The sequence below is a fragment of the Ischnura elegans genome, chromosome 11 (genome assembly GCF_921293095.1).
Source record: "Ischnura elegans chromosome 11, ioIscEleg1.1, whole genome shotgun sequence".
NCBI classification, from domain to species: Eukaryota; Metazoa; Arthropoda; class Insecta; order Odonata; family Coenagrionidae; genus Ischnura; species Ischnura elegans.
In genome coordinates, this window is record NC_060256.1 from 102,235,520 (window position 1) to 102,262,979 (window position 27,460).

A 27,460-nucleotide genomic window follows, 5' to 3' on the forward strand; every position below is an offset into this window, starting at 1 on the left:
TCCACATCCGACTCTTATCACTCCATCTCGTCCAGATTTGCTTTCGAACCGCCGCCGAGACCGCAGTTAGTTCCATATTTCCCCTAGTGGTAGCGCCACCGCGCGCCAGAGTTTCTCTGAAGGGGTTTGAGGGGTGGGAGCGTCAGTCAAGGCAACAACATTGAGCCGAAGATTAGTAACCAGTATATAAGGGCCTTGCTCCAGGGAATGAAAATCGAAAGAAACAAGGGCGTCGCGACGGTGCTGCTACTGTCGGCCATTTGAATACGATAAAAAAAACAATCCTCGTTTCCATAGCAACGAGCAACGGCGTAAACACCAAACCAAACGGTGACACACTTGCTCGTAAATCGAGATAAATCAGCGTAAACGGTGGGGCAGTAACAGTGTAGTCGGCTAAAAAATATGTAAGCCCGTGAAAAGTTCATGGGACACAGTTATCGTGAGAGTGAGATTTAATTTCTTCTACTCAGTAGAAACCAGTTAGTGACAATTTTCCGCGTAATTTTTTGATATTGTTGTGTGTGTTGAACACTCGAGCATGAATGAGAATCTTAGGTTCATTGTCTCAGAGCTGAAGAAATCTCCGTGGAAGAAGAACTTCAGTATTATTTCTTTTGATTCATTAAGTTCTGAACAGGTTTTGCAGGTACTGATTTTACGTGAACAGCCAGTATTTCGTCACATAACATGCTAATTTAAATATTTTATTGTTAAGAATAGTGATAGTTTTTCTTGATGAGTGGCTTTACCACAATATAACTTTTATGTGTACAATTTTCTGACTCCTAAAGAAGTGTACTTATGCTTGTTCTAAGTGGAAATATATTATTTAGGTATTGACAGATGTGTTGGCTGAAATTGACCCACGGAACAAAGTGGATATTCAAGAGGAAAACCCCGAAAAAATGGCTGTGAGAATGCTGGGCATGCTTAGAGCGATCAAGTATAGGCCACCGGATATAATAGCGTAAGTTATAATCCTGTTCCCAGTTTGCTTCTCAATATGGGGAATATGCTCGTGCCATGTTTTCGAGGTAACCAACCAACTAAAGGGAAATTATTTTTCGAAGGAAGTAAAATTTTGCTCTTCAGCCAATAGCTATTGTCTGCATTATTGCCAAACTTTATTGTATACACTTGAATCTTTCAGACTAGTCTAATATCCTTTGCTGAAGGGCCTCATGCGTGCTCCTCAAAGTGAACTTACGTACACAGTTCGTGGTAAGTAGTTGTCTATGGTGACACATAGTAAAATGTCTTGTGGACATATCACAATGAAAAATTACACTGTTCTGCAAAAAAAAGTTCAAAAAATGCCCGGCTACAATTGAGGGTGTTTCTGACTAATTTTGGGTCGCTGAATCTGAAAATGACCTCCGTGTTTTCTATCACCCTCCATTTTTACGAGCAACCCCTAAATTAGGGAAAACTACCCTGTATCAAAACTTATCGCTTTTCAAGGGACTTCTACTAATATTATCTGCTTCTGATTGAAAAAACTGAACCTCAAGTGGACTTTTGACAGCCAAATTGAAATTTCATCTCTTCCTATTGTGAAGGATTTCCACAAAGTCAAGCCCACAACCATTACTTAGTCTTTACATACCCCTTGCTGTACCCCCCCTTCACCTCTTATATTTTATGTTATAGTAATCCTTTACAAAATGGGGTGGGGGTGAACAGTGCATTTATCCCTTAAAAATTTTTCCATAAGGTATCATATCATGTGCAATAAAAAACGAAAAAAATGGCTATTTCAATGTTTTTTAAAATTTCCTTTCAATTTTCACCCCCTAAATCTTTTCAACCCCAGTCAAGTCTGTCTCTCTCAAGACCTTGATTACCTTAAAACATCAGTTTTTTCTATCAGAAGCAGATAACATTAGTAAAAGTCCCTTGAAAAGCGATAAGTTTAGATACTGGGTAGTTTTCTCTAATTTAGGGGTTGCTCGTAAAAATGGAGGGTGATAGAAAAAACGGAGGTCATTTTCGGATTCAGCGACCCAAAATTAGTCAGAAACACCCTCAATTGTAGCCAAGCATTTTTTGAACTTTTTTTTGCAGAAAAGTGTTATAGGCACAGGTAAAAGAGAATGCAAGGTACCTCTGAATTTTAATTATTGTGCTAATTCCTCAGAGGAGAAGAAGGAAACTCACCCGAGGAATTTGTGGACATAATGTGGGAAGCAACCATCCATCAGTAATGACAATTCTGAGGCAGAGCATGATGCACAGTACATGAATGATGGAATATATGTTTGCTAATTTTTGGGTCAACGATGGATCTGTCTTTGTGGTTTAGCACTAAAAGAGTGTCTGTTGTCTTCCTATAGGCGCTGTGCACATGGGCTTAGATGAGTGGGGAGGGGAAGTGTGCATGTCCAAGATTAAGCAGATTAAGAGAGGGGTCTGTGGGGTTTGCTAATTCATTCTTCATTTCAATAAAGGAGATGGACGCTGACGTATCAAGAAAAAACTGATTTTAATTGACCACCGTCATGTTCACAATAAAACGTACAACTAGTGCAAAAAAAGGAAAATCGTCATTCATACGTAACAAAAGAAAAAAGAAGGTCGAAAGAATGGACAATTGAACAAAGATAAGGCACAGCGATTAATACAAAAAAATTCAATTTAACAGCTGGGTCTTTAGATAGTATGGTCAGGAAAGAAAAGATGAGTCAGAGACTGCATTGCAGGACATACATTGTGAGAGTCACATGAGCCTGTGGACCTCACTTGTGCGTGTAGCTGAATACAGCTGTGTTTGGAGGAGCATCCATGCACTAGATGCACTGTCGGTCAGTTTTCTAATAGTATTGGAAAACATATATTCCATTGAAAATGTGTTTGTCCTTCTCTCAGATGTTTTCTGCGTGTATCCATCATATTTATAACTTCCAGCTACCTGCACAGCCTCCTACATATTTGATAATCATTGGTATCAATCAATCTATCTCAATTTCATTATTAGTTGAGGAAGTAATTGGAAATGGTTTCCGAAATTTTATGGAATGGTAAAGACATAGTAATGGTTGTGAGCTTGACTTTGTGTAAATCCTTCACAATAGGAGCAGATGAAATTTCAATTAGGCTGTCAAAAGTCCACTTGAGCTTTTGATTTTGCTGACCATAGTATAGTGATAGAGTGACATTATCTAGCTAAAAGTTCAAGAAAAATTAGCTCTAGTCAGAATACAAATACATAGTCAGTTGAAAGGGTGGTGGGCGGAAGCAGTGGGAGGTAGGTTTTCAGCTGCTGATGGTGAGGGCCGTTAAATGGGCTTGGTGCGTTACGTATCATTCTGGGTGGGGAAGGGAGGGATGAGCAAGAAGGAAAGCAATGGAGCATTAAGAGTATCTTGTGCTCTACTGCTCACAAGTAACAACATCAGTAATTTTAAAGCCCTAACATTGAAGATAAATGTTTTGAAGCACCACTAAGGAAGTGGAGCAGAATCAGAATAGCCTAAGTTTTCCAATAGCTCCAGTGTGTCTTTCTTCATCCTTTCTTTTCTATATACTAGATGGTGGTGTTAAGACCTATAATAGGAGAGACACTGACCTATAGTGCATATCTTGGTTCAAGACAATTCGGAAGTAATTAAAAGAGCATATGGTCTGAGTACGTCTGTCCTCTGGAACTTTCTCAAATGGCTTCCTTTATTTTCTTACCAACTTACATATTGGTACCAACATGTAATGACACACCTCTCTCCGAAATATATTGCCTTTTAGATTTCTTTTTAACACTATGGGATGAACAAATAATAAATAATGGGAAGTTAAATTATAGGGACTACTTAATAATAGCTGGTGATCCAAATGCTAAAATTGGGAAAGAGCCAATTCCAAAATTGATTGGAGTACATGGAGAAGACCATCTGAAGCATGGTGGAGGCGCTGGACGGGCGAACTGTTGACAGCGTGCGACATCAGGGCTTGGCGAGTGTGCGCCTTCGCTAATGCTATGGTTCCGTAAGATAGTTTTGATTAATAAATGTTATTGCGTTAAAAATTATGTTATAAGTTGTATAATGTCACTGAGTTGGTATCCTCAATAATAAATATGAAATATGTGTGCTTCCTCTGTCTCACCCATTGCCCAATCTTGCCCAATTTTTGCAATCGGCCAATGAAATTTCGTTTCCTCACTTCGAAAGTTTTGATCGTTATGAAAACATCTACTAACTGTGGACTTGTTAGATCTTTTGCTCTCGCGATGTACGTTTTTAGGCGTTGTTAGGCATAAAAAGGGAAAGAGAAATAACCCTGAGAATTGCAGAGGTATAAGTCTACTAAGTACTGCATATAAAATATACAGTAGAATTATCAACACTAAGCACTGCAGGAACAAGTGACTTTGTATGCAGTCACGCACACGGGTGCAAAGTTAAACACATCAAAGGATGAAGTTCGCCATGAAAAAATATTTGACTTAGCCGGGATTTGAACCCGGATCTCCAGATACCCGGTCAGGTGTGTTAGCCAGTTACACCACCAAGCCGTCTTCTCAGAGCGAACTTTGGGATGGGATTTACTGAACAAGATGTTGACGTCACAATTCCACATTGTGGCACATGTGGCGAGGGTGATGCTTACTAAGCCACTGTCGGGGTGAAAACCTGTATTTTGTCGCTGGTCTGCGACGATGGAAGTTCGCTCTGAGAAAATGGCTTGGTGGTGTAACTGGCTAACACACCTGACCGGCAATCGGGAGATCCGGGTTCGAATCCCGGCTAAATGTACGTGATGTGATGTTCACTTCTTCATGTTCTTATCATTGATCTTATATTGACGTATCTATCATATAGCGTAAAATTCAGAGGATGAGAGCAGGTAAACAAGTAATGGTGCAATGCCAACGGTGTGGAGCAAAGTTGGCTGAGTATCAGTGTAAGTTGTTCTTCTGACCATAGTTTACCAAAATAATAAGCAAGCTGGAGTTGTGCATTGCCACAGTAATGTCATTATACAATTTATTAAATATTTTATGCATTCATTTTCTCATGGAAATGACAATTAATCGTATAATGAAATAAAAAGTAAATATTTTCTCCGATAAATGACAAGTCGGAGCTCTAGCACAGTTACAGCATAGTGATTCAGCACTTTAAAAGCACAGTTCTTCTCAAAGTCCAACTGCCATAGTGTATTTAGCACAGAAAAGTGCACTGTGACTGTGCTAAACACAGAATTTAGTCCAGAAACTGTGCAGATTTAGTGCAGTTGCAGCACAGATTTTTTTGTATGGGTGTTCTATCTATAATTTTTATATTTGCCTTAGAATTTGTTTTTTGAAATTTATAATTCATGTACTAATACTTGTGTTTATTTTTTCTATTTACAAACTGTGTGTTTTTACAGAAAGTTTAAATGACTACCTATATCCTGTATGATCAAGAGCTTAGAAATTTTTTTTTTGACTCATTGTACATTTTTGTAATTGAAAACTCCAATATTTGAGGCATTCATTCGTATTATCAAAATAATTTTTCTTAATCTGTTTATTTTCTCAAAATTCTCTTTTTAATTTGTGTGCGACAAAGATTTTTATTTGAACTGAATTTAAAATCTTGGAAGAGCACCACTAAGGACTTTTATCTGATGGCTCTCATGTTATTTCAGGGAAAACTTTCGACGAAAATTGGTGGAGGGTGATAAGGCTGTTGTGTGCTCTATTCTGCAGTGGATATTGGAGAAACCTATTACTGAATTAAAGAGAAGAGCGTACTTGGCTAAGTACCTTGTCAAAGTTGAAATCCCACCCGAAGTAATCTATGATGCCGAAGTTGCTACTCTCAGTCAGCAGGTTAGAAATATGTATTGTGTTATTCTTATTATGCAAATATTTGTTACTATTCAGTGGTAGTGAGATGCATGATCATCTTCATTATTTAAATTACTCATGCATGTCCAGTCTTCACTTAGGAGTGCTTATTCATGAAGAACTATTTCTGAAAAAAATAGTGTATTTTTTTAAATTTTGATAAGCACGAAGTTAGTGAGCTCCAAGCACCAAGTTTATAAATTATAAAATAAAAATTATGCATAAAACACGTAACTCTTTTGAGCATCATAGGATATGCTATGCATGATGTTGATAATTTAGTGCATCCCTTTGACATTAGATGGTGTAGCGAGCAGCTGCAAATCAGAGTCCTATAAATTGCACCCTCACCACTACTCCTCACCATGTTGAGTTGTCGCATAGGCTTTCACTATGGGAATCATGATGTCCACCATTTTAGCTACATATCCCTGTTCACCCATGTGGAGATATGGCCAGATGTCTTCATGTCTTAGATTTGTTGATGTAAGAAGAATGTTGGGAATTCGTACATAGTTGATCGTAATTCCCGAAACCTTGAGTAACATAATTATATTAACACTAGTAGGTCGAAAGGGTCAAATTTGATATCTCAGGGTTTTTAAGCTGATGACGTATTTTTATCTTCATTTTTTACTGATAGAAATGCAATTAGGTGACTTTTTATCATTTATGACAAGATGTAAACAAGTTGAATTTCATGAAAAAGGATGAATGGTTGAGCTGAATTTTTGCCTTTTACCTACTTACATATTTTAAATTTGCCCCTTCGTTGTGATGCAGGTTTCACTGTATTCTGTTCCTTGAATCATTACTATTTAAGTATTAATGTGTTTTTGAACTACATATATTAAAAAAAGATGTGCTATGTCCCTATTGGAAAAAATCAATGGGAAAAAATTCAATTGAAATGTTCCATTGAAAAGTGACAAATTTCAACGGAACAGTTCAATTGAAAAATTTTCAATGGAACCGTTCAAATGAAAATTTTTACAATTGAAAAAAAATTCCATTGAAATTTGTCACTTTTCAATGGAACAGTTCAATTGAAAAAATTACAAATACATTAATGCATCCAATATGGTAAACTTATTATTAGGTAGAATATACTTAACATCTAAATTTCACGAATCCCGAATTCTGAATAAATAAAACATGTGAACAAAAATTAAAGTTGAAATATTTTTAGAAGCAGTGTCATGAAAACTTTAATTGGGCTTTTCCACATCTTACATCACTTCTCACAATCATGAATAGTTATCGAAAATCTGTATAGTTTTGCCATGATTATCAGAACAACAACTATACCATGAGAGCCACATCTTTTACCAGTTCAAACAACGTTGAATAGTTGTCGAAAAGAAGACGTTTTTCCGCGATTAGCGATAACAACTTCACCAACAAATATCTCACACATCTTTATCTAAGAAAGGCTTCTTTAAAATACTGATAAATATACTTCTGGTTTGACATGAAGCCAACATAACTTGTTTTTCACAACAGAAACATGTCACTCATGTTTATACAAGAACACGGGAATTTCACTTCACACAAACAAACCTGCGTGATACACACTATTCTGACAATGCTAGTAGTTTTTTGTCGGCGACGTAACGCACGTACGCATAATTAAGTTATATAAATATGCTTACATTTTAAACACAAACGTTAGTATAACCAGTCAAAAAACTGAAGGCAAACGATACATTACTAAATGAACACACTACAGCACAACAATCACATCAAGACTTCCACTATATATCACGGAAGAAACACACGAATGACCTAAAACAACACTGTGGGGATCAAGCACAGGTTAAATAACATCGATACTAAATAGTCTTTTCTCCACAAGCAAAAAATTAACCACAACTGACCACAACAACTATGTGCACGTAAACATATGAATAACGGTATTTTTGATTTCAATTGAGTATTTGAGATTTCAATGGAGTATTTGAGATTTCAATAGGATATTTGGGAATTCCATTGAAAATTTGAGATTCCAATGGAATACTTGAAAATTCAATTGTATCTTTTCTTCGAATTCCATTGAATTTCCTAATATTCAATGGAATATTCGTATTTTCAGTTGTAAATTTGAAAATCCAATGGAATTTTTGGATATTCCATTGAAAACAAGGAAATTCCATTGAAAATTGGCATTTTCAATTGATTTCAATTGGAATTTTCAATGGAATCGGCTGATTTTTTCCAATAGGGGTGAGATCAATGGTACGTTATTGAAAAATTTTCTTGCATTCAGGTAATTTTCTATGTAACTTCAATACATGTTGTGAGTTGCATAGTATGGACTTTGTAGGGAAAATACCTTACACTTTCTTACATTCACTCTGCAAAAAATACCTTTGCAAGCATTCGCTCATGAGTGCAGACAGCATCGCCCATTGAAAATACAACACTCTCCACATTTCAGGAGAATGCAAATGGCATTACATAGACCCTCACACTCATTGACGACAATATCGGTGCTAATGGATGTTTTTTCAAGCAGTGCAATTTCTTTCACCATACTAAACAAAACCTGAAGTGACTTAAAGATGGATGTCTTTATTATAAGATTACGTGCCTTGCATTCCAATGGAAGAAAGGGGCAAATAAACAGAATGAATGCTGGAAACAAGAAGAAATTTAATGAGTTATTCATTGAGGCAAAGATTATCGGTGAATAAAAACTGTGAATTTAGTCATAAAAATCTGTCAGTTTTGGTTTAAAATTTCATCATAAAATTGCAATTTCGCATAAAAAAATAGTTTCGTCATAAAAATTCACTTGTCACAAGTATTCTTTTTTATCCCAAGAACAATAAATTCACCAATAAAAATGCTTATCAGCATGTTAAACATATTTTTAACCTTTTCCCTACTATACACGTATATATACGTGTGGACGTTTCCTGACCTGGGAGACAACAGCTGTATATTTACGTGTGAGATTTTCCTCGCCAGGATAACGAAAGCATGTATATATACGTTTTCTAGCTCTCCCCCTTTTAGGACAGTCGCGGGTTTACGTCGTCTTTGTCTCGTCTACCTTATGCACAACGAGCAGAGATGCAGAGGGAAGTCGACGAGTTGCTAAAGTTGGGCATTATAGAGGAATCAACGTCTGATTACGCAAGCCCAGCACTACTTGTTAAGAAAGCCAGCGGTGAGAACCGGCTCTGCATTGACTATAGGGAATTGAACCGGGAGACGAAGAAGGTCAAGTTTCCGATGCCCACTATCGAGGAACAGCTTGATAGGCTTGCTGGGAACAAGTATTACACTACGCTTGATCTTGCATCAGGGTATTACCAGATCCCCGTGGCGACTAAGTCGAGACCGCTGACTGCTTTCGTGACGACCCAGGGATTGTATCAGTTTAAAAAGGTCCCCTTCGGTCTCGTCAATGCGCTGGCCGCTTTTAATCAGATGATGAACAAAGTGACTAGGATGACAAAACCTGGAGACGTCCTCGTGTACATGGACGACGTCTTGATCCCAAGTAAGACCGTTGAGGAAGGGCTGGAGAAGCTAACCAGGTTCCTCAAGGTGCTGAAGGAAGTGGGTCTGACTTTGAAGCCCTCAAAGTGTGAATTCTTCAAGGACAAGGTGGACTATTTAGGCTTCGAGATAAGTTACAAAGGAATAAAGCCGGGCGAGAGAAAAATTAAGGCAGTCAACGATTTTCGTAGGCCCGTGAATGTCCACGAAGATAGGCAATTTGTGGGATTGACCAGGTTCTTTAGAAGATTTATACCAGGTTTTGCGATTCTTAGCAAACCCCTGACATGACTGACTAAGAAAGATGTAGCTTTTGAGTGGGGCCAAGAGCAGCAGAGTGCATTCCAAGAATTAAAAAGGAAATTGGTGGAGTGACCAACGTTGGCCTTATTCGACGCGCAGGCGGTGCATGAAGTACACACAGACGCCAGTAAGAGTGGCCTGGCTGGGATCCTGTTACAGAGTCGAGAAGGTGAAACTCTAAGGCCCATTGCGTATTATAGTCGACAGACAACAGAGGCAGAAAAGATGTACCATAGCTATGAACTTAAGGCATTGGCAGTAGTAGAAGCGATAGATAAATTCCGGATGTATCTACTTAACCGAGAATTCAAAGTGGTAACAGATTGTAACGCCTTGAAAACCACAATGATGAAGAAGGAAATGCTTCCTCGAATCGCAAAATGGTGGTTGCGACTACAAGAGTATGATTTCACCGTAGAGTGCAGGCCAGGGAGAAGCATGAGCCATGTTGATGCCCTTAGCCGGAATCCCGTCGAAGAAGCCGAGGTACCCGAGACTGATGATCTAAAAATATTCACTTTGAGGATTGATGAAGCAGATTGGCTTCTGACAATGCAGCTCCAAGACCCAGAGATTAAGAGGATACATGGAATATTGAAGAAACCTGCATGTAGCAACGACGAACGTCAAGTACACACTGACTGCATCATAAGGGACAACCGGGTTTGCCGCAAGTCAGGCGGAGGAGCCAAGTGGGTGGTTCCTAAAGATGCTATTTGGCAGATCATAAAAGGCAGCTATGACAATTTAGGGCACTACGCAGAGGAGAACACTCTTGAACAGATCAAGAGGCATTTCTGGTTTCCAAAAATGAGGCGAAGAGTGAAGAAGTACATCGCGGCCTGCATTGAGTGTGCCTACCACAAGAGAACTGGAGGAATGAAGGAGGGGACATTACACACAATTGAGAGGGTAGCCACCCCATTTCATACAGTTCATGTGGACCATCTGGGACCATTTCCACGAAGTAAGAGAGGCCATGAGTACGTACTAGCTTATCAGGATAACTTCTCCAAGTTCATAGTGCTGAGAGCAGTAAGGAACACAAAAACGAAGCCAGTTTGTGAAGCGCTGAAGGATATCGTTAGCCTATTTGGGTGCCCCGAGCGTCTGATATCAGACAGAGGAACCGCCTTCACTGCAAAGGAGTTCGAAGAGTTTTGTGGCAAGAATCAGATCAAACACATAAAGAACGTGACAGCCACCCCAAGAGCAAACGGGCAGGTTGAAAGGTCAAACAGTGTAATTACTAGGGATATATATTTCCACGAAATACACATCAGAGGATGGAAGTGACTGGGACGTTGGGTTGCGTGAGATTCAGTTTGCGATGAACTCAGTGGTGAACAAGACGACAGGGAAGAGCGCCCACGAACTCTTGTTTGCGTACAGTCCGCGAAATGCCTTAGGTAATCGGTTAGTATTGTCGTTGCAGGATAGTGACAGTAAGGAGGAAATGGGATCCGTAGAACAAGTTAGGGCAGAAGCTTTATCTAGAATAGCAGTGGTCCAAGGGAGGCAAAAGCAAAGGTATGACATGTGCCATAAAACACCCCGAAAATATCAGCAAGGAGATTTAGTGCTAGTGGAAAGGGAAGCCCAATCGACTGGGACTTCGAGGAAGATAGCACCAAAGTTTAAGGGTCCATATCAGGTAGTCGAAGTGTTGCCAAGGGACAGGTACCTCCTACGTGACATCCCCGGTGCAAAACACACTCAAAGACCCTTCAACTCTGTGTTTAGCTCCGATCACATGAGACCCTGATGTTGCCCCCCCCTGAATGCAGAAGAAGAAGATGACGACCCCCCCTTGAATGCAGAAGAAGAAAATGACACCTCCCCCTTGAATGCAGAAGAAGAAGATGACGGCAAGGTGGTCAACCCGAGCACCCTGACAGTCTGGCAGAGGACCGAGGGCGGTCCTGGGGTCAGGAGAGGCCGACTGTTACGCCGCCAGGTGGCGTGTCCCCCCCCCCCGGGAGATGCTGCCCCCTGAGGGAGTGACCGTGAACCAACAGAGGTGGCTCAAGGGGACGTGTTGGGGGACGCGTCGAGAAGCCGTAAGGACAGTTGAGTCGAGTAGAGTCGAGTGAGCGGAGGGACACGGAGAGTGTCTGGGCTGGAGAGTCCTGTTTGTATGAGTGTGAAGAATAAAGTGTCATAGAAGTAAAAGAGAGCGAGGATCATTTCGAGAGTAACCCAAGGTGGCACCACCCTTTAACACATAGACCTACAGTAAGTTGAAAGAACGTCACTGTGCCGTGGCCGGTGGCAGGCGAAAAGTCAGCTTGCTTGAAAAGCTTGTTTGAAAGCGGCTACAGAATGTTACAATGGTGGCAAAAGCGACAAGTTGATGACCCCTTAAGTGCGCTTGATAGGGAGCAACTCTCAAAAGAAAAAAAAACATGGACGCCGTGCAATCAGAATGTATGCGTTTTCGAATCTATTTTTCACTTTTTAGCCTTGAATACGCTGCGAACCATTTTGGCTTTTGGTGCCAAATTCAAATCCTCGCCACTGTTTCGAGCCTGTTCCAAAGCACCGACTTTATGCGATCGGTTCTTAATACCGGTTTTTTAAGAAAACTTAAAGTAACGTGGTATTTTTTACCAGCAATGGTGGAAAATATTGCACCAAATTCGCTGAAAAAGTGCTTAAACACGAAATTTCGTGGAACCAAGTGAATTTCGTGCGACCTTGGAAATTTCGGGGTTCACAAAAATTCGGTGCCCCTAGTTATTCATCTTGAAACAGCATACATGCATTGCTTTAGAACAGGCATAGTCTTCATACTTTCAGTGACATATTACAATCCAGTGTCAGGTGCACTAGATATCAGCACTAAGGAGTTAGGTTAATGGGGTGGTTCTTGGGTGGGGGTTTATAAAGACTGAGGGCAAGTTTCAAGGTCAAGGCTGCCCTAGAATGCAGGAAATTTTGCTACTGATGGAGGGCGTAAGGTGGTTTGCTAAAATATGTGACATAATCACTTATGACGTGGTTATTATCCTATGACGCTGAGATTCTCCTGAAGGTTGTTCAATCTCTTGGGGAGAGTCACACTATGTGCCTGTTGCAAATTGCTTTAAAATTTTCCACAGTTGAAATTCTTTAGCATACCCTTACGAGAGAATATGGTTCATGAGTAGGACAAGTGTTGTAGTGCAATGGGGCATGCAAATAGAGGATTAGAACACCTTCCACTCTCTCCTAAGGGACGCTGCATTCACTGAAGCATTAATTTAAAATCTCGGATCCTGATCGATGTCTTCAGCAAATCTGGATCTGAAGTACCCAGTGAAGGGCAATATCTGCAGATATTTAGATCCAAGGCATCCAATCTGGCCATCCCTAATATCCATACAATGTTAATTGGATTGTGGCATGGGCGTCATATATCCTTCCTATTTTTTTAATGCCTATTTCAAGATTTTTATAAATATATTTTATTAATGTATTTTCCTTGTGGGTGACATGCTTTCATTTAGAATGTGATAAAGATTTTTGACAGGAATGTTGTTTTAGTCGACTAAAAAACAAATTGAATCCTTTTCTAAATCTATGAATATGAAAAGAATGATTATTTTTACTTCCTATTCTGTTAATTTTTTAGATATGTAATTTCTAAATGCTAATTAGCAGAGCTTTAATCAAGAAAGAATTCTCCTGATTTGAATCATATTTTCCCTCTACATAAACTCATTTCATGTCCTTTCAACATTTCCCATGAAATCCTCCACATGAGGCCATCACATGTATGCTCTTATAATTTTGTGTCCAAAATTGAAACATGCTCATTGATTTTGTTTCAGCAATAAAAACTTGGACCAAATTTTCTTATTCTTCTACTTATAGCTCTGTAAAACTTGGCATTGTAATGCCAGTGACATAGTCTTAAGTTCAGAACATAATACATCAGGGCCGGACTGGGACCTCTAAAAGGGCGCTGCCTTCAACTTAAAAAAGGGTGCAATCCGAGGGTAGGGTGGTAGGATATTGTTTTGAAATTCAAAAAGTAAAATTTGAAAAAAATATGGTATTTTTTAACAACAATCAGCTTAAGGTTGGAAGGCGATATTTGATGGAACTTGTTGACAGGATAATACGATATCAGAAGGTGGCCTTTAAGCGAGACGGAGATGTATATCTATCTACCTCAAAGGAAGTTTTAAAAGGTGTTCCTCAAGGATCTGTCTTAGGCCCTATTCTGTTCCTAATTTTTATTTATGACCTACCTTTCAATCTTGTATCAGCTGTTGAAAAAAATTGTGTAATCTTTGCTGATGATGTAAGTGTTGTAACTCTTGGTAAAACTGTGAATGATCTAATTGTTTCTAGTGAACAGGTACTTCAAAAAATGTTAAATTGGTGCAGTGGAAATGATCTAGTGATAAACAGTCAAAAAACGCAAGCTGTAATCTTTTCAGCTAAGAGCAACAGACACGTGAATCACTCCCAGCTTTTTCTAAACAACTGCTTCAATGTGGTAGAAGAGTTAGAATTCCTAGGAATTCATGTAGATCAGCACCTGAAATGGGATATACATGTCACAAAATTGTCCAAAAAGTTGAACTCAGTGTTTTATCTTCTATCTGTTTTGAAGCATACTGTCAGCCTAAATGTGCTCAAAACTCTCTACTACGGTATCTTCTATTCCCAGATCTCTTATGGCATCATACTCTGGGGAAATTCCTCTAGAGCAAAGAATATATTCTTAATTCAAAAAAAGTTAATTAGGTCCATGTGTAACGAGTCTTATAGGGCACATTGTAAACCTCTTTTTCAGAGACTGGGAATTCAAACTTTTCATTCTGTGTATATTTATAATGCCGTGCTGTATACTAAGAAACACCTTACTGATTTTAAAACTAATAAATTTTATCATTCATACATGACAAGGAGTTGTGATGATGTGCATGTTTCAATGTCTAATCGAAGTGCAACTTTGAAAGGGCCTCATGCAATGTGTGTAAGGTTATATAATGGTCTGCCACTAAGTATAAAAAAGGAAGAAAGATTTTCCGTGTTCAAACAAAAAGTTAGCTCTTATCTTCAAGATAAATGTTTTTACTCAGTGAATGAATATCTGGCATCTATACATTGATCGTATTTGTGTATATATATTTTTTTCATGACATGCCCTATGTACTCACTTTGGTATTTGTATCTTTTGGGCAAATAAACTATTCTATTCTAATGGCCTTGTTGACAGGATAATGACCTTGATAATGACAGTGTGTACTGCCGAAACCTGGGTCGGTATTAAAAACTCTTGTGGAACATACAAAAGTGTATCTTCATTATGTTTTACAACAATGGTTTCAAAAAAGCTATTTAACTATTACAACGTGTATGTGATAGGAGGTACAATAATTTAACAAGCAAATACTCCAAAAGACCATGTGTAATTGGCTTCCACTTTAGATGGATATTTTATAAATATTGTATATTTAATATTTTCAAAGATATTTATTATTAATGTTACAAATTACAGTACTGCCACCATTTACGATGTTTGAATAATGGAAAAGATAAACCTTGTAAGTAAGATTAAGGTTATAAATGGGTTTTATTTATGTATGCATTTGTGCAATCCAAATCATACATGAAACAAGAGTCGTATTCAACTGTTTTATGAAATAAAATTAATACAAAATACAACTTATCTTTGTAGAAATACAAAACAGCCTCTGAAAACTGAAGTTATCACTAATTATTATGAAGGCCACTTTTTTGGAGTCCACTTTTATTATCAGAAGGAAAGTAGGCACTTCATTTCCTTGCTTTGGAAACAAGAGTTCATCTATAATTTTTTCATTGCTTATCTTTGTGACTAATTCTCGTTCCGACTGCATCAAGAGGAGAGCTTCCAAATTCTCATTGCTCATGGATGAACGAATTCTCGATTTTATGAGCTTTTAAAATACACGTTCGCAGCATCATCGGTATTGTTAAAAGGAACTTGTAAGCCTTATGGAGTTGCGGATACATTAATGAGCACATGTTGTACTGATAAAGTATCTTGTATGCTCATTTAACACGGGCATTTGTTGTTGCTTTTACACCAAATTGTTTCTTCATCTTCATCTTCTGATTTAGAACTTAAACTCACGTCAATGTCACTGGAGTCCTTCTGAAAGTGATCTTGTAAATTCATATTAAAGCTTGGCCATTGCTTAATAAATGATTCCAGTTCTTCCTGGAGCTTGCCTTTGTCAATGTTGGGGATCACAGAACATATTTTTTCCAATGCATGTTCTGGTATTCCATTTGTTCTTAACTCAGAGAATCTTACAGGATTAAAGCATGAAGGATCTTGATAAACTCGATTTTGATCAGAAAACCTGCTTCCATACTGGCGTTAATTTGGTCAACAGCTACATAAAACACATTAACTTTAAAACTCTCTTCACTGCTGAATGGAGTTTCTATGACCTCATCACTTGTTTCATCTGGCATTTTTTCCGTTTCTTCTATCTTCTGGCTGGCAATTCACTCTCTATGCTGATGTTGTTGGAATATTAATCCAAAATTGGATTTTCTTCGATTTTATTAATCAGACTTTTTGACATGAACTTGACAAAGATTTTTGGAGCATGGACAATGCAGCGCGTCATTTCATTGATATCATGTCGCTGTCATCTTAGTTACAGTATAATTTGTATAAGTTGTTTTCGTATACTAGTGTTGGGTTTTGAATTGACTTTAGCACCTTTTAGAAAATACGTATCTGCGCCTTGCGGGTGCAGGAACGCATTTTTCTAAGGGCGCACCGGCCGGCGGGCCAGTCCGGGCCTGTAATACATACATATTGTTCTCAAGTTATCTTGATTGAAATTCTTATGCTAATTCAGTCAACATTGAACTTGCTGAATTTCACCAAATGCCATTTGTTTGGACTTTTTAAGTGTCCTTTCAATTTGTTTTTGCCTCAAGTTTCATCAAAGTTCATTTGTTGAATATCATCTTCTTTTCCTGTGTTACATTTTTGACACAACTAGATTTGTTTAAAAGCTGGAACATCATCTTTGTTTCTAAGATTGAAGTTTTTTGTAGTATAGAATAAATTGATTCTTGCTCAATCCGCAGTGTGTAGTGGGAGTTCTTAAATATTAGTTAAGGCCTCATCAGAGCTCACACTTATTTAAATGCATTATAGCAGTGGGCAGTAAAGATATAAATTTTGATAGTATAATGTCTCTGGTGCTGATCCAGTGCTGTTTCAACTGCTGATCCCTTACTTATTTATGGAATTTTATAAGTACATAGTTTTGGTTGAGTTGGAGTGTTAGTGCTTCCCGTTATTATCTGTGCTCATGTGATCTCCTTCTCTTTCAGTACGAGCGTCTCATTGATGAGTTTGTGGCTGTGCACCGTGAATGGGAGGGAGTGATGGGGGGAGAAGGCGTGGCCGGGGCAGTGGGTGAGCGCCGCAGCGATCTGGCAGCCATGCAGCGTGAGACCCAGCAAGTGGCACTGTGGCTCCAGCGCATGAAGGCCAAGGTGAGTTAGTATTTCTTCTCAGGGTGAGGAGCTAGCATGATGTGTTATTTTAAATGCAATGTACCACTAGTTGAGATGATGTAACAAGTCTGCGCTGCGTGTTTAAGGAGCGATGCCAAATTATTGCAAATCAGGATGATGCTACAAATATTTATTTGGTTCCACAAAAATTTGTGCTTTAGTTCTTGTCAGAGCTTAGGCCCGTATCATAAAAGTCCCCTCGAAGTTTGAGCTGAGGAAGGCCTCGTTTGAAGCCGGCCTAGCTCGACGAGGAGATCCCTCGATCGCATCATATCATAAAAGCCTCCTCCAGCTCGGCTCATAGGAGGAGGGGTTTGAGCCAGCAGAAATGACGCATTGTTGTCGACGATGTTTCGGGTTTCAGAGTTGACAGTCTTCCAGTATTGTTCCATGTTAAATTTTTCGAATCGTATTTGCGCAGACATGCGCAGTAGCGATACACCGAATGCGACCGGGGATATACCCACCAATGTCAACAATATAAACAGAAATGGCTAAGTGGGAGTGCATGGCCAGGCAGGAGCAGGAAATTTTGTGCAATTTGGTGGTCAAGTACAAGGACGTAATTGAGTGCAAGCGCTCGGGTGCGGAGTCCGTTTTGAGCAAGGCAAGATGTTGGCAGAAATTAACTGAAGACTTTAATAATCACGGATGTGTAAGCCAGGTAAGTTGACATCATATAGAATGATCTAATAATCAAATAGTTTTTGATATATAACACTTTCGAGATCGGTTCTGGAATATATATGTAAATCAGTTCAACTGTGCTTATCTTATGATGTATTTCGGTTTTATTTTATTCGTGTAACTTATAATTTGTTATTACTTAGCCGTTATATCTTTCACGAAATGTTTCTTTGTTTTCCATTTATTTAGCGAAACTGTAGACAATTGAGGAAGGCGTAGGATAATATAAAAATGAGGAGGAAAAGGGTGCTAGCAGAGGAAGCACGACGTCGGATGGGTACAGGCGGAGGACCTGGCCCATCCACGTCGAAAGACAGCACCATCCCAGAGTTGGAAGTGGCAATTCCATCGATCGATCACTATCTGTTGTCAGTTGGGGATAGTGATCGATTGATGGAAGCACCCAGCGGCCCTGAAGACTTTGTAATCATTGATGGAGACCTCGGAGGAGAAGGTAAGTTCAACGGGTCATTGAAATTTATTCATTAATAATGTTGATTACTTATTTAATATTTTTGTCGAACAAAATTCTGTCAACTGTACACCTCAAAGTTTATCAAGACATAATTAGATTGCACTAATGAGTGGAAGTAATGTTCAAGGATACCTAAATACCCATGCACTATTTCTCTTATCCCTGGCAAAAATATACAGTGACTTTTCAGTGATGTACACAGTGAATTCAGTGACTACTCAGTGAGTTTCCCAGTGAAAGGAGACCGTGATTTGCCCAGTGACATTGGGCCAGTGGGCTTGACAGTGATCAATATGTAATTGATATTTTAAGTTAAAACATAGATATATTAAGTCAAAAATTGAACAAATCAGTCAATTTAAGAATAGTTTATCTCGCCATATTTCAACATGACCAGTGATTTGTTTTAAAATCAAGAATCACTGGCTAAGTCACAGGCTGCCACTGCCTAGGTCAATGGATATTTTTGCCGGGGATCTTGGGTGTTGTGCTATGCAATGGCCTTTAAAATAATCAGTTACAGTGCAACCTCGATATAACGACACCCCACGGTGCATTAATAAACACTCGCTATAGCGAATTGTCGCTTTACCGGAGGTGGAGCAAATAATAGCCAATATACCTGTTGCGAACAGATATACAGGAACAGGAGTGGTGCGGCGACAGATAATCATCTATCCGATAAACGTAAGCATAAATCCAGACGAATGGCGATGTTTTTTTGCATCACTTATTTTCCTTACTCAAACAACGACTTACTATTCAAACAATTTATAAGCGCCGCACTGAATAAAAATCATGGAAAGCATTGTTTCGTCAATCATTATGCCAATGCGCAACCGAGGAAGCCATTTTTCTATGCACTTAATTAGTTCATTTACGTGATCATTCTATTATTTTGGTATTTTCCACTGAAAATTCAAAAATTAACTGATAAAACAGTACATATCGCGGTTATTTAATGCCTCAAATGTTTCCATTGGTGTATGTTTATTGTTTCTGTACGTTAAGCGGCAGTGAAGTGAAATAACGCATTAAATTTGTTTCTACACGCGAAAACGGTGGAAGGTTGTATAACGTTCCTGCCTTGGAAGACTTTTTCTATCAGATAATGTAATATCTACATCATCTACGGTAAAAAGTTTGCTAAGCTTAAAAAGTGATGTGATTTAAATTGCCGTTGTTGAAAAAAGTTTCTTTTTGAGTGTTACGCTCGCGACGTATTTGAAATAATACACAGAGTTTACCACGGCACTGCAAACGAGAATTAGTTGTTCTGTGAGTTCTTCCAGCGGCCACCAGGGGATGCTCGGCTACCCACGTTACAAAAGAGAGCGCCAGTACGACTCCGACCACTGACGCGAATAGTTCACCCTTGTAAATCCGCAACGGAGAATAAATACGTCCATCCTGACAATTCACGCTGAGTATCATTGCTTCGTACATCCTACATCATCGCTAAGGCGCACTACCTACCTTTGGAGGCATCATTGCGAGAAATACCTCATACTGCAAGGGTTTTGTCGGGGAGTTGTATGTAAAAAAGTTCCGTTTCGTCTATGTTATATGACGCGGGGAATACTTCTAAAGATTCTTATGATCGGAGTCCTTTCTTCTACGACTTCGGGTTTACACCGCAGGCATCACCAGCAATTATGAGGGGAGATAACGCTTTGGTGCTTCGCATTAGTATAATCAACCTTCCGAACTCTTAAAATTCTCGATTCGCAATCTATCCCTGAAATACTCCGCTTTAGGCTTAGGCGTAGCCCCTTTCTCGGAAGTTCCCGCAGATTTGAGTGGGCAAAACCACCCGAACAAAGCTCCTTCTAAGTCTTCATGGTCTGCATTCCTTGGGCGCTTTTGCTTTTTTTATTGCGAAGAGCAAATAGGAAGATAAATTAATTTCGACACTCTCACATTACTCCTTTATTATTATTTTCTCGCTTAGACGTGTTTGGTGTTTTTTGGCCGTGGTGACTGCCATCAAATGCTTTCTATTCACGCAACTCACGGACGTGCGGATATGCTGCCGACTGCTTTCTGCCGGCCGAGGAACAAAAGAAGATGAAGCATTCGCGAATGCTAGTGCCACAATATTTTCACCAAAATTAACTACTTATTTATCGAACGACAGTTTACCACATAAATTTGAGACTGAGCACTCCATTAACTTCATTTCTAACAGATCGCTAGCAATTACAGAGGTTAAGGAGTCTTGATGAAAATCTTCCGGTGGTGAAACCCTCGCTATGGCGAGAGTCAGCACCAAAAGGGTCTCGTAAAAACAAATTTTTTTACACGCTTATTATAGGGTCAATTGACGGTGCATCGGCTATCTCTCGTTATAGGGGGAGTGTCGCTATAGCCCGTACTCGCTTTAACGAGGTTCCACTGTATTGATTTTCAAAGATTTTCAAAGAGTAACATAACTTTCATAAGTAATAATTCCATGTAGTCATATCTGAAAGTATCCATTTTATGACAATTATTTCTCACGTTTGCAACCAGGTTAAAGCTTATATGCAAGCCAACGTTTCGGAAGACTATTTGTCTCCCATCCTCAAGGCTGTGTTATTTAATGGAAGTCCAATTTCAAGATTTAACCTGGTTGCAAGCCCGAGAAATATTCATCAGAAGTATTCACCAGTAAAAATTAAATTCGTTTATCCATTTTTTTTTTCAAAATGAAGATGCCGCTGGGTCATGGAGTGAACCCCACCAGTTGGAGGAGACACCCATAGTGGAAGCTGTGGGATCCACAGCTGTTGTCTCTGGCTCTGCTTCGGAGCCAAGGTAGGCTGTGGATACCCTACAGTCCCCTATGGGACCTGGTCCCTCTCCACAGCAGCCAACAGACTGTGTGGTGGGAACCAGAAACACCACAGCACCAAGGGCTCTCACAAGAGCTGAAGCTCATCGAAGGGAGTTGGATGCAAGGTTAGCCAGAATCCAGACTGCCTCAGTTGATGAAGCGAAGATGAGGCAGGCTGCCGCAGAGGACAAAGCTCTTCTGCGGCAGATAAGGATTCAGGCAGCACTCGAGGAATTGGAGCATCAAAGAACATTGCATGCAATGGAAGTAGAATATAAGCGGGTATGGTATCTCTGTGTGTAGATCCTTATATAACTTAGTCACTTTAGGAACTCTTATGTTAATGTATGCTTATTGTTTTTATATCTTACTTGCATCATTTAAATAATAGTATGTTTTTTATCTCTCCTGTCTTCCATGTGGATTTGACTGATTCCTGAGTAACTTATAATTCATAAAACGGCATTCATGTACCTACACAAATTCATGATAATACTTGAATAATATAAATAACAGGAGCTGCATTTTTAGTTACATTTAATAATGACAATTTGTACTTGCAGGGGCATAGTGGAAGAGTGCCTCGGAATTTTAGATGATTAATTGTTAATTTTCTTTTCTTTCTAGCAACAATATAGTAAGTGAAAGGTGCTGCTTATATTCTACTTGCAATTCCTCGAGTGCTACAACCTTGCATCCATCTCTCCTGAGTGCCCTTGGTGCTGTTGGTTTACCTCCACTGCTGTGATTCACTCCATGTGTCTATAGCTCTGGGTGGTGCTTGTCGCTTGCTTTCGCTCCAAGCACCCTTTTCCTCACTCCCACGCCTTCCTCAATTGCTGCATGTCCATGATTATTTCTGCCAACATCTTGCATTGCTTATGACGGACTGCATACACTCAATTATGTCCTTGTACTACCAAATTGCACAAAATAACCTGCTTCTGCCTGCATGGCCTGAAATATATTTATCTGATATGGCATGAAATTGTTTTCTTTACAATGCCTGCTTATCCCTTAATATGCATGCTGGTCAATTGGTGTTGCTTCTTTTAACTGTATTTATTTAAGAAAGTTATTAATTTCGGGGGTATGGAATTTGCAGAATTTTCCTCTGGGTCATTCAATCAATTTATTTGTCATTAGTTGGTAAAAACCACAATAAACATTGTCAAGTAGTGACCTTGGAAAAAATATACATTTTCATGCAAAGCTAAATAGGAAATTTTGAATCATTATCTAACTAAATCATTGCTTGCATCATTATCTGCATTCTTTGATTTTTACAATATAGTTAGCAATAAAATTATTTTTTGGTTAGAATTTAAATTTATCTGGAAAGTAATCACCTAAGATTTTATTCAATAATATTTTAGAAAAAAAGGCATCAGTTGCTTGATATTTTTTTAATAATTGCAAGAGCAGGGATAAAATACATAAATTTTGGCAGAAACCTCAGTAATCATCTACTTTAGCAGGTATAACAAGTAAGTTAACAATAACATATTATCTGGAAAAGAAAATAATGTAATATGATGTAATACACAGTTATAGGTGGTAGGAAAGCATATGATTTTAGAGAATTTGCTTTTGTTAAAATAATTACATAATCTAATCAGTTAATATCCAATGATAATTATTATGAGCCAAGGAGCAGACGGTGCAGCATGTCCACTAATGTCAAAGGCAGCATCACCTAGTTATAATAAGAAAAGCTGTAATCAGTCACAACATTTATTTAAACAAACACTGTACTTGGGAGTATTTTAAGTAAAAACCAATTTCCAATCAAAGGGTGGGTGGTGATATTGGTGGGTGGTGATATTGGTGGGTGGTGGAGGTGTGTGACAGCTGAAACATAATCACTGATACACTATTTCATGTTCCACAAAACCTTTTAACCCTTTCATTGCGTAACATTTTCTCAGAGTTGTTTCACATAGGCGGAGAATTTTTTTTCACTGCATTCACTTTATTTTTCGAAAATATGAAAACAATTACAATAAAAAAAGGACTTTTATATTTATTTGCCTATTTATTAAACAATTTGTTCATGGCATCACAGTGATGCCATCCGCACCCATATGATAAATGCTCCGGATATTTCTGCAACCCGTTACACAAAAATTCGGAACGACGGACAACATATTTTTACGAAGCAACTAAGAAGCTTGAAATAATTTCTGAAATGATGGCGGAATTGAATTATAAAATAAGACTAATATTTTTTCAAATGTCATCCACTATCCATGCATCAAGTTTTGGGTAAATAAAGTTTTCGAATTTTAATTTTCACATTTCTAAATTTTTAAATTTACAAGTAACTTAGATTTGCATGCAAACATATGAGAATTATTTTTAGCTTTTTGACATTTTCTTTTGCGTTAAATCTGCAAAAATTGACTAATAATTGTGAAATTCTTTGAAAAAAGGGTTCAAACACAGTCCTTGAACTTCTGCACATCATACACCATCAGAGGTATACTTATTCGCCACTTCTTAGTCGTTCTTAGGACGTGAGGAGGAGAGTTATTTCTTATGTTTGTCCTTAGAGTTTCAGTGGTGTGTCTCTTTTGAGTAACTCAATAGATATTTGAACAGATTATTATAATTTCCATGCATAAACTCAGTAGGGTAGTCACGGGAGGGGGGGGGGTTATGGGTTTCAGAAAGAGATGTAAGCGTTAACATTTAGAACCGACGTACAAGAAATATCTAAACGTGTATGTTCCAGATAAAATGGCAATGTATAATAATCCAAAAATAATTGTTTCTTTGCACATAGAAATTTTGCTGACTTTCTTTTCTGATTATAATAGCTCTATTTGGTCGAAGTAAAATACGTAAATTGCTTCAAAGTTAAAAAAAAAACCTTGGCGTAGAAGACCAAATGCAGTGTTTCGTGTATACACTTGAGTAAATTGTGCCAGAAGTAGTTTTATTGCAAGGAGATATTCTAAGCCTAGTTCACCAAAAGCTGATACATAAACGGTCCTTGGGGTTTGAAAATAGGAATAAAATTAAAAATAAAGGTTTCTCCCATATTCCACGTAAGTGGCTAAATGTATGTAAAATACTGAAATATCTAATAGAAAAAGGCCGTACGGTAATATTAGAAAAAATAAAATCTCTATAGAGGAGTGAAAATGCACGCAATCGAAAGATTTCCGAAGGAAAGACTGTACTAATGGCGAGAGTCGCAAAAACTGAGAAGGAAGAGCTGACCTTCTCCACGACATGCACAAAACAGAATACTTTGATGCATTCATAATAAGAATGGCAAAAATACTTCTAAAAATAGAGATAACAGGCGACACAGAGCGAATTGTAGTCTGTTCCACGGTGACGTAAAACGACTCTTTTATTTGAGCCCCGAAATTCGATTATTTACCCAAGGATTTCCCCAATTCTAATTTCTCATTCAGAATGAAAAAAATATAAAAGTTTTCCTAGAACCCTCATTATTTCCCGTGATTAACGAATTGGTGGTCGTAATTATTCCCACCCAGTAACTTTAACAAACTCAAACGAAATAAATGAGAAAAAGTCGAAAAAATCTATTTCTTTTTCCGTAACCAATATAACCACACCTTTATTGAAAGGATCGTTCAGGAAATGAGTTGCAAATATATTATGGAAGAATGTTATGAGTAATAACGGCATTATGTAAATATTAAGTTTAAACATTAATAAAAACAGCAATAGATTATTCAACTGTGTTTAGCGTGTATATAGTGACCGTATTTTGAAATACGAAAATATTTTTCGTCGATGAGGTCGAAGGAAGATTATGACTAAATATCGTTTACAAAAACTTTAATAGGACTAAAACGAGAATAATAATATTCAAATGTGGCAATATTTAGTACAAATATTCAGAAGAGTAAAGAAAATATCACATTTAAATTTTTTTGTAATGGCGAAAAATCTTACAAATTAAAAAGTACTCCATAAATGTAAAAAAAAGTATTAAAAAAATATAAACTTTTTCAAAAACGGAAGGCATATCCAGGTAGCCTAATCCACTGCGTGTGCGGGAAACCGTCATGAGAGTAGAAAGAACAGAGCGGAGGAGCGTAGGGAGCGATTGAAGGACATAGAGTGGTGTGGCATCAATGTGATGCCACCCGCCCGTTGGCAGGACCTACGGTGGGCATCAATGCTATGCCATCCGCACTCAAAGGGTTAATAATCTGACCTAGGTTTCGACTTGGTACAATATGTCATTCTCAAAAGTTAAAATACATGTTTGGTGATCTTATACTGTTTTCTTATACCTTATACTGTTTGATCTTATACCTTCAAATGACTTGTCTTTACCCCCCTTCACCTTTCCAAAACAGTATAAGAACATAAAACATGTATTTTATCTATTGAGACTGACATATTGTACCAAGTCGAAACCTTGGTCAGACTATTACAGTAGACTCGTTATTACGAAGTTCACGGGGCCGAAAAATCGGAGGTTCGTAATAACGAAGTTCGTAAGAACGTTTCTTATAGGAATCGTCGAAAGAAATAGTGTATTATAAACGCTATTAAATTACGCGGAAATATATATAAACAGGAAAATTCGTTTCAGTTTTTCAACAGAAGACTGCGCCATGACGCAATCGAGGGTTGATACCTTCCCGAACACATAAACTCTGATGTTCAACTAGATGCGTCCCAAGACCTTGTTCCAAGGTTGATAAAATTACAGTCCGGCCACCGAGAGTTGTCCAGTAACAGACAATGGTCTGGTTAGGGGGTGAGGGGGCCAGGTAAGAAAGGGAAACGCTTACAAAGTGTTCCATGAAGAAAAGAACCGGAAAGGACGAAGAGCATGAAGGACCTATAGGAATAATTACTTGTTCTTGTGATTCGAAGAATGGGCTTATTTTGGTGGATCAGGCTTATTTCAGTGCTCGTCTATGCATTTGACAACGTTGTATGACTAGGCGAGGGTGTGAGGTGCGTTTGGGGGACAGCGATTAGCTTTAAACCGTGCTGGCGCAGGATTATCCGCCCCTCCTATTGTGCCGTAATCGGACAACCCTCGCCAGCCGGACTGCATGTAAGTTATCGAGGAGTACGGTTATCCTGCGGGATGCAACACTGTATTACACGTATGCGCTAACTCACGATTGTGGCGAACTGATCTAGCGGGGCCTGCGATGCATCCGGAGCCGAATAAATAGCTCCCCGCGGTGACGAAGAACGGGCGAAACGCTGAAGAGTTCCTAAATTCACACCAGATTAAATGATACCTTATTCAGATCGTGATCACAGTGAGAGTTTTTCAGCGCCACACCGCGTAGTATCGGTCAAATAGAAAGGCGCCAAATTAGAAATTTGAAAGTTTTGTAAGCTCGTATCTCTGAAAAATCGTACATCGAATGTGCATGTGAAGAGGATTGACTATATATCCAATTTACTAACGGTTATGAGTGGGTCACCACGACTTCACAGGAATGAAGGCTGTTATATAATGTAGCGCGTAAACTTAATAAAGAACCATAATTGACGCTCTTAGGCACAGTACACGAGAATAACTTAAACGTGGCGCGATTATTAAAACTTAAGTGTAGTGAATATCCACCTAAATGCCGTAACTTGTGCGTGTAACTTCGTAGTAAAGTTCATATTGTAACCGCCGGGACCGGGACTTAGGTTCGTAATTTCGTAAAAACGAAAATTTCGTTATAACGTTTCTTTTCCTATAGCTTGGATAGGCCTTTTCGACGGGACCACCGATTTGCTTCGTAATAACGAGAACTTCGTAACAACGTTGTTCGTATTAACGAGAGTGTACTGTATAAGGTTTTGTGGAACATGATATAGTATATCAGGGATTATGCTACCAAAAGCCAATTTAATTTGAAACTGAATCTCAAAAGTTAACATGCACTACAATATAGACATGCTAACATTGTTTAACCCCTCAAAAATATCATTTACCACTATCAGCAGACAACCGTTATTTGTCATAATTTAAAACCTTATTTATCTCTGTTTTCATGTATGTATGTAACAAAATGATCATGGCGTGACATTGTGCACTCTATGCTATGCTTTTGCGGCCTCTTGATGCCTTGCATACATTGCATTGCTTCATTACCCTCCTGACAATTTCTAAAGCAGATTCTCTGATACATCCCTCCTTAGCCAATACAATAATGCTGTCAAGGATTTCAAGAACTGTGTTGTCTTGGAGAAAAAGGCAGCAATTGACAAATAGTTAGGGAACTCAAACAACATTGTCAGGGATACGTGGAAAGTTATTCACCAGCTAACTAAATCTTCTGTTGATACCTCAAACTCCAGCATTAAATTC

At 38.5% G+C, this 27,460-nt stretch overlaps 1 protein-coding gene across 1 annotated transcript in view; it reads left to right on the forward strand.

Moving 5' to 3' along the window:
• The first annotated feature begins 230 nt into the window (after positions 1-230).
• Positions 231-27,460, forward strand: part of LOC124168126 (intraflagellar transport protein 81 homolog) — a 328,055-nt gene continuing 300,825 nt past the window's right edge. The window contains exons 1-4 of the mRNA XM_046546249.1: positions 231-649; positions 837-970; positions 5,632-5,815; positions 16,982-17,146. Of these exons, the coding sequence (XP_046402205.1) occupies positions 542-649; positions 837-970; positions 5,632-5,815; positions 16,982-17,146 (591 nt within the window). The 5' untranslated portion in view covers positions 231-541. The remainder of the gene's footprint in view (positions 650-836; positions 971-5,631; positions 5,816-16,981; positions 17,147-27,460) is intronic.